The sequence below is a fragment of the Lasiodiplodia theobromae genome, assembly GCF_012971845.1.
Source record: "Lasiodiplodia theobromae strain AM2As chromosome Unknown scaffold_18, whole genome shotgun sequence".
NCBI lineage: Eukaryota > Fungi > Ascomycota > Dothideomycetes > Botryosphaeriales > Botryosphaeriaceae > Lasiodiplodia > Lasiodiplodia theobromae.
Window position 1 is genome coordinate 890,724 of NW_023336388.1, and position 12,038 is coordinate 902,761.

The 12,038-nt window shown below is 54.1% G+C and overlaps 3 protein-coding genes across 3 annotated transcripts; 2 read left to right on the top strand and 1 right to left on the bottom strand.

Annotated features, from left to right (window-relative positions):
* Window positions 1–3,573: 3,573 nt before the first annotated feature.
* LTHEOB_6477 (uncharacterized protein) lies at window positions 3,574–4,041 on the bottom strand (the record flags this gene model as incomplete). Its single annotated transcript, XM_035515737.1, has 1 exon — window positions 3,574–4,041. The coding sequence occupies one exon, from the start codon at window positions 4,039–4,041 to the stop codon at window positions 3,574–3,576; it is 468 nt and encodes a 155-aa protein (XP_035373060.1).
* A 1,369-nt stretch (window positions 4,042–5,410) lies between these two features.
* LTHEOB_6478 (Histone-lysine n-methyltransferase 2e) lies at window positions 5,411–7,594 on the top strand (the record flags this gene model as incomplete). The annotated part of the gene is made up of 3 exons (XM_035515738.1): window positions 5,411–5,579; window positions 5,631–5,820; window positions 5,869–7,594. 3 exons carry the CDS (start codon window positions 5,411–5,413, stop codon window positions 7,592–7,594), a joined length of 2,085 nt encoding a protein of 694 aa, XP_035373061.1.
* A 2,316-nt stretch (window positions 7,595–9,910) lies between these two features.
* On the top strand, window positions 9,911–10,490 carry LTHEOB_6479 (Programmed cell death 6-interacting protein; the record flags this gene model as incomplete). Its single annotated transcript, XM_035515739.1, has 2 exons — window positions 9,911–9,998; window positions 10,054–10,490. The coding sequence occupies 2 exons, from the start codon at window positions 9,911–9,913 to the stop codon at window positions 10,488–10,490; spliced, it is 525 nt and encodes a 174-aa protein (XP_035373062.1).
* Between the last annotated feature and the right edge of the window lie 1,548 nt (window positions 10,491–12,038).

The window sequence follows — 12,038 nt, forward strand, 5'->3', positions numbered from 1 at the left end:
TCGGACCAGTATTTCCAGCCCTAATATAGCCCCACTCCATGTAAAGACTTCACACCGCCTCCCTGCCAGCCAATCCTAAACAATTCCACCATCGCATAAATCCCTGCATCCATGTCTCATTAATCCACAATAGCTTAGCCTCCGGGACCCGCCCTCACCGCCACCGCCGGCCAGCTCAGATAGCTCCGGATGGAAATGGATTGAATGATAGGCAAAGATGGGGTAGATGGTAAATGAGACGCTCGGCTTTGAAGGAGCCTTTAGAAGGTCTTTCTTTATATCTTACATAATTGATTATAAATATAAGCATACACACCTTCCAATGCACCAAAATTTCGGCAAATCTTAGCATTCTGCATGTGAATAGAGTGGAAATTAACCCAATAAAGATCGAACAATGAGTGAAACATTTCTTACAAACCGCAATGTAGAACGGAAAGATAGTAAAAACACTAATTACAGGCCCAACTCGCGCCAGATACACTCGTCAAATGGTCCTGAGAACAGAAACGCCCTTCACATTCCCCTTTCTCCGCTCGATCAAGCTGATTACAAGTTACAACGCCAGCATGCCAATCCCCTCTCCAAAGATATCTTCGAGCTCCATTGATTCATGAGTGGTCAGCTTGCCCTCCCGAACCATCCCTTCGCGCTCCAAAAGGCCCAAAAGCTCTTGAGGTATACGGTCTCTCCGGTCCATAGTCAAATCTCTGATAACCCTTGCAATTAAAAGCGGGATGGCATCGTCATGAACAAGGTCGTTCAAAATCTTCTTTTTGTCAGCTCTGAACCGCCCTGACACACCGAAGTCAGGGTATAGCCGGTAGTATCCCGTATACCTACGACCCAACTTATAGAGCTCCCCATTTACAAGGTCCTCACAAGTTTGCGTTATTTCCTTCAGTTCCGGAATGTAATCAAAAAATTCCCTGGTTAGGCCGGTTTGAAGGTTTGCTTCTGTATAGTACTCCAGACACGTATGTACTTGTTGATAATGGTTGACAATGGCGCGCACCATGTCCGCATCCACCCAGCCTGACAGCTCACTTGAAGCTACATCGTCATCCATAGAACTTGCACGTTGTATGCCAGCAAGGCTGCTGTACTCAGTAAGATCTCCAAATGGCAGAAGAAGGCTCATAGAGGCCCTGACTCCGTCCAAATAGTCGCGGAAGCGGCCTCGAAAGCCTTGGCGTAAGTCTTCGAGCATCTTCATGCAATCCTCCAGAATTTGGTGAAGAATACGGTCTTCTGTCTGCATCTCTCTGATCTCATCCATCGGGGGTATCTCATACTCCTGTCGCACTGTTGTCCAAGACCAGTAGGGGTCGGCTGGCTCGCGACAGCACGTATGACCCATACCCAGCCTCTCGAAAATTTCGAATCTCACATGAGCCATGTGGCATTCCTCCCTCGATCCAGGGGGGAGCATCCTGGCAAACATGTCGATGATCCTTCGCTGAGGCAGATAGCCTAGCGTACGCCTGTGAACCAAGAGAGAAGCCGGTGTGCAGCCAGAAGCCGAGCAGAAGCACGTGCATCCGTCATGGTCTCCTGGTGGAAACAGCTTCATCATCCATCTCGGTGGGACAATGGTGCGACTGTTTGTGTCTGGAAGGGACTTTATGCTCATCCATAAGGCGTCTGGAGGAGGCTGAACTCCTTTTGAGAGGAAAAACGTACACGTGTCGAACAGGCACCGGGAAAAGGCGAAATCGATTGGAGTGTTGCCTTCCGAGTCCGTCACAGATATGTCCCTGAATCCGGCTTCCCAACAGCATTCAGCCATTGTTTTCACGTCACGATCATCGGTGCCAAGTTTGGTTAGTGTGTGAAATACAGTCACAGCTGTTCCGGGCCCGAGAAATGCGGGCGGGTGGTGATTTCCAGTTTCTAATGCAGTCCAGATCTCAAGTGCGTGTTGATCAAGAAGGACTCCTCGGCTGGTGATGTTTTGCAAATGATGCCTTTCCCAACATTCCGGCAAAACGCTTAATCCATGTTCGGATAGTAGTCGTCGTGTGCGAGCGACATGGGGCAGAACGATACGGAAGGTGGAATCAAAGTACGCATGTGGAGCCAGCAACGATGTTTCGTGCTCCTTCCATATCCACAATGGGTTCCAAAATGGGGCCATAAAGAACGCAGGACAGTCGTAAGCCACGAGAAGTGACAGTGCCGAGCTAAGCCTAGCTTCAACCGCCATGATCAAAGCAGGACGGCTGTCCACGCCCCAGTCCAAGAGGTATTCAAGGCCGTCAATCCAGAAGAGTGAGCAGGATAGTGGGGATGAGAATCGCTTGTCATAGTCGTTCCAATTATGCCCCTTGATTGTCAGCTTAGAAAGCTCGACGATAGACTTGCGAAATATCGGTAAATAATAACTCGGGAACCCTAGGTCTAAGTCTCGTTAGAAACATTGGCGAGTAGTGGATTGGAAGGCAATACCAATAGCAAACTCTGGATCATGGAAGCACAACAGAATAGTCTTATAGCCACCAATCTGCGGGGGCATGTAATTGGTTATGTCAGACCCGTGCTTCTTTAGAGCAGCCTCGAGCAGTAGACTCTCAGACAGACGACCACGCTGGCTAGAACCAAACGAGTCCCTGCACTGAATGGCCAGATCCATCGGTGTGCCGTAAAACCTATTATCAGAGAGCCAATAGGAAGGGTCTGACATGAAAGATTTCGGGTCCGCTCCGTAGTGGATAAGCAGCGCTATCACTGACTCGACTGCATCAGATGCAGTCGTAAGATCATGACAGCTGAAGTGAGCTTCGGATGTTACGAACGCAATAAATCTCTGTTGCAAAGATTAGCCGCAGGCCATTACGACATGTAAGCGTAGAACTGACGTGCAAAAGAGTCATTCCACCCTGATCCTGGTCATTTGCAAACCCCTCGAGATTGGCGAACCGAGTTCTGAGCCCCGTTATCAATTTATCGCAAATTATCCTGAGAGAACCCACGGCGTCATAATTCTTTGTGAATTCACCATTGAAGTTTCTGACAGTGGCTTCCACGAACATGAACGTGCTCGACTGAGAGACGTCCACAACCCTTCCAGGTAATTTTACCTGGGGAGCTAAGGCGAGACCTCGAGCTCCAAATGAAGTGATGAACTGCAAGTGGCCGAAGGGTATCCGTAGCCCAAGCAGTATCTTGCGGTTGGAAGTGTGGTGGAGCGGACACCGTTGTTCATGAACATGCCTTCCGTCATTTCGGAAGTAAATGGGCCCCAATGAGAGGTACAACGAGGCGCTTCGCTTGCAGGTACAGTTCATTACTGGAACCAGCTGTTGGGACGCGGTGTTCATTAGTCGTGATTCGCATCTGTCGATTGGCTGACTCAGTGTCCGGATTTCGTTCTGCAACACAGCCACAATCGTATGTTCGGACTTTTGCACTGCGGCGCTGATGGAAACTGCTGTGCTACTTGTAGAGGCGCGAAGGACGCCCTCCATAGACTCGAGACGATCCTGCAGGGCTTGAATGCTTCTGCTGATGGCACCGTTTGAGCAACTAGAATGATAATTAGAGTACATCCATTACAGGGAAATGCACCGTGTCTTACATTTGGCCTGCGGAGATGAGATAGGTCTGCCGGTTGAACCAAAGCTGAATCGAGGCTCTCAAGTTTCCCATTCTCTCGAGCCGCTCCGTGATCTCTCCTTGTAGCTTCCGCGCTCGTACCGCTTTCCATGATCTCTCTATCCGTCCGGCCTGAGGCGAGGCTGTGGCAACGTCGAGAAATGCCTCAACTTGCTTCGTTACCTCGGCTGCTTCCTGCATGTACCGTTGAAGCTCACCGAGATCGGAATGCGACATCAGCGATGGTGGTATCCACCCTGTTCCGTTGCTCAAGCGGTCTAGGTCGTTCTTGATGGTGTTGACCAGTTGAACCATGCCCTGCAGTTCCTCGTGGTAGGCTGCGATCCGTTTCGGAGCATTTTTGAGGGAGGACAGCAGGTTCGCGACTTTTATTCCGGCATCGATGAAGGTTATGGCGCCAGATAGGATGCCGATCACTTCAGTCATGCTGGGAGAGAAACGCGGAGGAAGAAGGTGGGTGGAGCACCGAGTCGCGCTCTGAGACGGGCACACATCCGCACTTATGTCCAGTTGGCCCATGTTCGCAACGGTGGAATATGCATGTCAGCGTAAGCAGAACACTCAAGGATTGGACGAACGCTTAGGCGGCAGAGATGTGGCGCGGGGCTATGCATCCTGCACGACAAGGCTGAGGCTTGGCCAATTAACACCAGCCATCATCAGGCGACAGCACTGCATGTTCCTGATATTCCAGCCTACTATCGCTGTGTCGCATTCTCTGTGGTCGTCTAGCTGGAACTATGACTGAAGTGCAAGATGGAGAGGCAGCAAAGGGTAATGCTAATCCGACGACAGGAGTGGACTCGAGGGGATGTTGTGGTAGCATCTCTGATGTAATGAGAAGCATGGCCAATGGCGCACGACTCTTGGGAGGAAAGGGTGCATTATAGGATGAGAGGAATTTGACGTAAGGTTCTGTCATCTTGCAATGTGCAAAACCGAGCGCCGTTGTCGCCGGGGGTTTGCGGCGTGCGGGAGTTCTGATTGGTCACTCGGTTAGCCAGACGAGGCTCGAGAACAACACCATCGGCAGGGCAGCACTTACTGTAGCATCAAGTAGCGCAGCTACTGCAGGCATGTCATGAATCTGTAGTGTCTGCGAAAGGAAAGGCCATCTGGAAACTTGTCATGCAATGAAAGAGAGGCACTATCCGCTCTCAGCAAGCATTCCCACGGCCAGTATTCCTCTTATGGTTGCTTGGTTTGCCGGAATATCAGACGATAGCTTGAGACTCGACAGAGGATGAAAGGCACCGCACAGCCATATGCGCTCGAGCCACAGCTGAGGGTCATTCAGGCGGTCGTAGTTGAGAAGACAAGAGGTGATGAGAGCGGTCGGTCGCTTGGTGCGGCCTGGGCTTTCGCTGGCGGGCGCTGGGCTCTGGATGTCGGCGAGGCGGACGGCCGCATTGTGTCTCCCGAATTGATACCTGGCAGTCTGCGCTCGAATATGTGAGTGAGGCAGGCAGACGCGACGGCGCGTAGGCCTCCCGATGAGGTCATTCTCATTAGAGCCGAGCCCGCGGTGATTGCCAAGCGCCGCGCCGCCCATAACACTGCTTTGCAAGTAGCAGGATCCCCGAGCAACCAAGTGCTCACGTGGACTTCCCAAAGGGTGTTAGCGTGAGGCGGGCGGGCGCGACATTCACTGTCAACTCTCGCCCTCTTAAAGCCTCCATCTTCAAGATCTTCTCCAGCACCTAACAACCTCATTCCTCCTGCACCTACCAACCTCGCCCCGCCTGCAGCACTTCTCCATTGGCAACAACAACAAGAACTGCTGCTTGTCTTCAGAATGAAGATCCCCCGCCTCGTCACGATGTTGCTCGCGGGCATGCTCCTGGCATGCTCGATGAGCTTTGTTCACGCGTCGGACGCGTCGCAGTCCCAGCTTGCGGCCGTCGACACGTCCCTCACCTCTATCACCAGCTCTAACGCCGAAGACAGCATCGGATACAGCAACAGTAAGTTCGCCGAGCCTGAAAAAGACGAATGGCAGTCGCTGACAGCAATAGACGGCGCTTCAGCTGAGCTTCCTTCGGCTTTCTACGATCGTGTCAACCGCCTCGCGTGCACTGTCCACTACGTTGAGCTCCGTTTCAACTCGGCGCAGGACATGGAAGAGTCCATGTACTACATTGCCGACTGGATCACGGCCATCATCAACTCTGATGAGTACGCGGGCTGTTACCGCCCCGGCTTTGAGTGAGTACCGACCTTCCGATTCCAAGCTTCACACTGACGCTCGTGCAGGGTCTTCTTCACCGCGTTCGTTAGTGATGATACCGTCCAGATCTACGGTCAGGACATGAGCGTGCCGCCCGAGCTCGCTGAGGTTTCGGCCTCCAGCGCTGCGTCTTCGGCCTCTGGTGCTGCGTCTTCCGCTCCTAGCGCTCCGCCTTCAGCTTCCAGCGTTGCACCTTCAGCTTCCAGCGCTGCGCCTTCGGAGGAGCCTGTCAAGGAAAAGCATGAGCTCCGCCGCAAGGATCTGGCCGTCTTGTACCCGCGCAACGGCACCCATGCCGGCCACTCGGTCCTGCCAAGTCACGTCTCGGCTGCGCCCAGAGGTCAGGGCGGCGTAGCGACCAGCTCGATTTGGATGAGCAGAAGCGTGTCTTCTACCAAGACGGTGTTCGTCATTCCCACGGCCAACTTGGTCCCCACAGACACCGACCTGCCCCCGACGGCCACCATCGACGTCAACCACGGGCTTGAGAACCGCCCGCTCAACTTCCCCGGCAGCCCAGACTACAACGAAAGCAACCACATGTCGGTCCTGTGCACGCACTGCTCGCTCAACGGCAAGCTGTCCATCACCCAGGGCGGCTGGCACAGCCCTTCGGCTGACGGCGGCGCCCCCAGCCTGGGCTGGCTCAACATCACCCTCACCGACTTCGCCGACGCGCTGGAAGTCCGCCTCCAAGGCCGAAGCAAGGGCATCATGAAGTTCCCGCTGTACCCAGCCAACGACGAGAACGCGCCGCTGAACATCGTCGGCATCAGCCTTCCCGGGCTGGGCAAAGCCGGGCTGATCCTGCGCCCCTACCTCGCCGTCGGCTGGGACCTCTCGTCGCCGACGACCATCAACTACTGCGCCGGCAACCTGTGGCAGGACGCGCCGTCCTACATCCACGTCGACTTCGCCAACCTGACCAACAACGCCTCGACCTTCTTCGCCCACCGCCCGCTCCGCGCCGACGACCCGCACGCCACGCCCTTCCGCGGCCGCTCCATGGACGCCCTGCACGCCTACGGCAGCATGTTCGTGCGCCTGCAGATGGACCTGACCATCGTCTTCGAAGAAGAAACCAACACCACCACCACGTCGTCGTCGTCGTCGTCGTCGCCTCCGACCACCACCGACGTCGCTGCCCAGCAGCCGGCCACCAACCCCAACCCCAACAAGGCCGTCGCCCACATCCGCCTCGGCTGGCCGGGCGTCGACGCCAACTTCATGGCCCGCCCCGTCGCCGAGTTCGACATGACGTGCTACAACGTGTCCGCCACCACGCGCGCCAACTATTCCCTCTTCCACGACGACGACGACCACCGCATCGCATCCAACTTCACCGCCGCGCACCCAACCTTCGTGCGCATCCGCAAGCGCGACGCCAGCGTCGCCACCGCCGCCTTCAGCGGCGGCTCCGTCTTCCCCTGGATCGTCGACCCCGACCACCTGCGCCAGCTGCAGCACGGCTGGGTCCAGGGCCACGAAGACAAGTGGGAGGACGCGTGCTACGTCTGGCTCGAGCGCGAGCAGCGGTTCGAGGAGGCGGGTTACGTGCTCAGGAAGATTAAGGAGGGGTTGGAGAGGGATGATGATGCTGCGGTTGGGAAGGCGGCGGCGAACAGGGGCGGGCCGGAGGAGAACGGTGGGGAGGAGGAGGGTTTGGAGAGCGGCGGTGCGATGAAGCGAGTCGTCATGCCGACTTTTTTTGTGGGCCTTGTGATGGTTGTCGCGGCTCTGGTCTGCTTCTAGGGAGGTGGGCTGGTTGCTTTCTTCTTCTTTCTCTTTTCTCTCCGGTTTTCTTGGTGGTTTGGGCCTGTAAGGGCGTGGTCACTGAGAATGGTAGAGTAGTCCTGGAGTAGACTACTAGCATCTTCAAATTCATTTCCCTTATTCGAGGCTGACATGACCTGCGCATTCGTGATCTTCCGTCGTGAAAGGTGTTTCGAGTACCTCCTCGGCGATTAGGCAGAGAAGGATCGAGAGAAGCTGTCGGTGTGGCGAACTACAACACCATGGTGGCCTTACGCTCGGACTGAGATGTCTCGAGAATCTGAGATCTAGTCTCCAGTCGCATCATGCTCCATGCAATCATTTTAGTGACCATTTTAAACTGCCTCGAAGCAACGCTCTGTCCCCGTTACTACATATTTATGCGGCATGTCACCTCTTTTGTCCATTCCATCGACGTGAACCCTGGTGTTGAATGCTTGGTACACCTGAGAACTAAATAGAAGAAAGAGAATTTAGGTATAGAATAAGAAAATCATTTCAGCGCAGTGTAAACTCCCCAAAGTTCTCGATGTCCTTGAAAGAAAACCTGTGTTCATCGAAGTCATCAAGGTAGCAATCCCCAATTAGAGAATAAACGAACTCCCCGGCGGGCCTTAAAACGAATGGATGCACCCCTCCCTGGAGGTACACGATGGAGTCTCCAGGTTTCGCTAGTGGAGGAGCCAGCCCCATTGAGCCCTTTTCGGTGATGAAGAAGCTTCTTCCATAGCAAGCCCACTTTATAGCCGTCGTATACCTCTCGATGTCAGAATCTTCCTGGGTTTCTTGATACGCCGCTCCCGCCCACTCAACAATCACTTCCAGCTCGTGGAAGTATTCGCTATCAAACCACCTTAGCACCCCAGCACCGAAGGAATTATACCAAGCAACCCAGCGTGGAGGGGGTGGATAGCGGGAGTAGTGTTCCTCCGGATGGAAAAGTGGACCGAAGCCGTGTTGCGCCCTTAAAGTCCGATGAAAGGCTGCAAAAATGGATCGAGATGATCTGTGATGCTGCAGCTCTACAGCCAATGACTCCCACTTGCGCACAGTCTCTGAAAACAGGGTGCTGCCGGGGTAGTTTGCTTTGTCTGCCAGTAGCTCTTCTGCAACACTCTTGATTGTGTCGAGCTTGCAACCTCCCAAAGTCATTTCGAATCCACTGAACCGAAGGCAAGGCGATACGTTGACCAGGGCGTAAGAAGCGTCGGTAGGATATCTGTGGGGAGGCTGAAGAAAATGTCAACGGGTCTCAGTATGCTGAAGGCACTCGGGAAGGAATTGGCTGCAATCATCTACGGGACCCAAGCAAATGCAAAATCCTCGGCTTTGTCCCTGCTGAATGAAAGCTTGCGGGAAAATCCAGTACCACGTTTCCATCGAGAGGTTGTAATCAACAGTGATTAGAGGACGTTTCAGCAATCCAATCAGGGCGTACACCTTGTCCTTTGGGTCAGTGCTCTCGCAAATGCGGCTGTGCTGAACTGCTTCCTCTGTCACTGCGGCTCCCATCAGGCCCAGGCTTTTTAGATTGGTAGGAGCGTCTATCCCTAGAAGCACATTTATTACGCTTGCTGCAGAGAATCATTTTTGATGGAATAGTAATGGCAATTCTTAAGCATCTTGACCACAGATGATAATGGCTTTCTCGCCTAATGCCTTCTCTTGTATGATTCAGAAAAGACAGAACTACAGCCGGCGTCAGAAGGTCACGAATGCCCTTTCAGTTTGTTCGTCGTAGCTTGGGAAGATATTGTCCTGGATTGATGAATCAACTCTATTCATTTTATAGTGTTACTTCCACTTGAATAACTGCTCATGAAGGAAACGTGAGTCGTATGCTTCCTCTCCAATCTTAATTAGCGCCCTCTTCGCCGAGTACTATAGGTGCCTCGTCAAGTGCACTTGTTTGTTCCTCTCTCCTTGATTCTGGCTGAATTGATACACACTGCATCAATCCATAGAGACCTTGGTTTGTTGGACAAATGCAGTTGGGCTTGCGAATTCTTGTTTTTGCGGCGATGTGTGGCAAATCAGACTGCTCCGTGGCTTATATAGAGACGCCGCCGTAAGCCCGATCTCACGTCAGCTCTTGTGGAGTCCCTCAATGTTTGGGGAACTCTGAACAAATGCCCCAACTTTTTTTCGGAGCTTCGGCCCTCCGCATCCTCCAGGTATTAATAAGCCGCCACGGTGAGACATATATAATTGCAAAAAGCCTAGAAGCAAATGAACCATATCCCTGCACGCATCCAAAACCTACCCAAGCAACAACCCCCCACCACCATCCCCGCCATGGCCACTCCCATCCCCATCATCGTCTGCGGCGCCACACAGGCCGTAGCCGTGCAAGTAAAATCCAACATGCTCCCCGAATTCGACGGTTCGTCCTCCTCCCCTGATCCTCCTTACCAACCAACCAACCAACACTCACCCAGTCGTCTACGCCGGCTTCGACCTCCCCGCCACCCTGACCGAAGTCCCCCAAATCCTCTCCAACCGCACCTCCCCTCCCCCGTCCAGCACCCTCCACACGCAACTCGGCTCCAACGACTTCACGACCAACGGCTTCCCGCGCGCCGTCGTCGCCGGCGGCGGCTACACCGACGAGGCGTTCAACAAGCTCTTCCAGGCGTGCGTGCAGGCGTGCGGCGGCGGCGGGTCCGACGAGGACGCGAAGCTGCTGCCCGTGCCGTTTTTCAGGGTCGATAACGGTATTACGAGCAGGCTGGTGGCCGAGGGGAAGATGCCGGCGACTGGGACGCCCGAGTATCCGGCGGCGATTGCGGGGAGGTTGAAGGAGAGGTTGAGGGAGGTGGGGGTGGTGGAGGGGGAGGGGGAGCGGAGGAATGGGGGGAGCGTGTTTATGTTTTGAGTGGGGGGAGGAATTCGGGGGATGGCAGACTTTTTTTTTTGAGTCAGTCGAAGTTTAATCCAGGTAAGAATGGTGCGGCGAGGCAGACATGGTGAAGGGTTCTTACCAGTGCTGCTTAGTGATATTTATGCAGCGATTCGAGAAATATCAGGACTGTAAATGCTACATGGCAGTTTTCGCTTTTCCAACCGTTGAACTACAGATGGGTATTGCAGCCTGCAGCTAGGCGAAGAAAATAGGATGGCTGCAGAACATGGGGTAACTATGCCACAGCCTTTTCTTTTATGAAAATGACATATCTTGGCAGTTGAAGTTAGCCAGTGTCACGGCCCTGCCACACGTGTGGCTGGTGGTAGTGGCTGGCAGTCGTGGCTGGTGGTAGTCGGCCTGCCCAGCCGGCTTGCATTTGTATGGCCGTGTTGGAAATCAAGCAACAGCCGCTGCGTGAGAGCCGGAGCATTTGCCGATGGCTAGTCGGACACCTGGCCAACTACAGCCTACCTTTATCGTCCGGACGTGAAGGTATAATTTAATTCGACACTTTGTATCCGGACGATAGCTTTGACTAGCTATCACAAGAGAGAACAAGATATCCAGCCGCGATGCCTCTGTGTACATACAGAATTGACTCATTGAAATGATGCTCCCTTAAGCAAGTGAAAACAAGATTCACTGGGTACCAATCTTGCAGCATTCCAGAGAACAGGTACGTGGTTGAGCCAAGGCTTCGGGGTTGCTCCGCCCCCGCATCGCATCGGCTGCGCGCCGAAGGGGGCGGATCCAACCGCCACGGGACACGGAACGATCCAACCACCTCATCCTTGTTCTGGAACCACCCCGTCACTGTGCGGACGATATAAAGCCGCCCGCCACCCACCCAAGATACCAAGACGGAGCGAAGCTCGATCGCTCCGCTCTTGCATCCGTTCCCGTGACCTTTTTCTCCGCGCTGGACTGCCGACTGACTGCGAAGCAGGCCGCTTCGGCAGCTATCCCGATGGTATCCCAGCACTCTGGCTCTGAGAGCCTCTTCTGCATGGTCGTACGGCATCTGCATTTCTCAATGGTAGAGCAGCAGCATGTCAGTTCAGAGCACAGCTTTTCGGGCAAAAAAGATGGAGAAAGTAGAGACGGGCGAAGTTGCGAGGAAAGCGGCACAATGGAAGCTGCAACTCGTCTCAAAGATCCCCTCGGCATCCCGACCGAATCGACTGGCCATGAAGCGGGATTCACCGCGGAGCTAGCAATTGAGGCTTGCCGCCGAGACATTTTCCCCCGCGTTTTACCCCAGATCAGACTCACGCGGTAGTTACTCTCGCGCGTGAACGGAACCTGCGAGGCTGTCAGTATAATAAGGCTATGGGAGATGCAAAGATGCCATGTTTCAGCCTTGTCGACCGCTGTGCTGGTTGACGACTACCACAGCAGCAGCTGAACGACATCATCGCTGGCCCGACTCTCCTGCACTCAACAACATACCCCTGCTATCCTAGCGTACCGTGGGTCGATCTTGGAATTACATTGGCCGCTGCGCCCCACTTGCGCCTG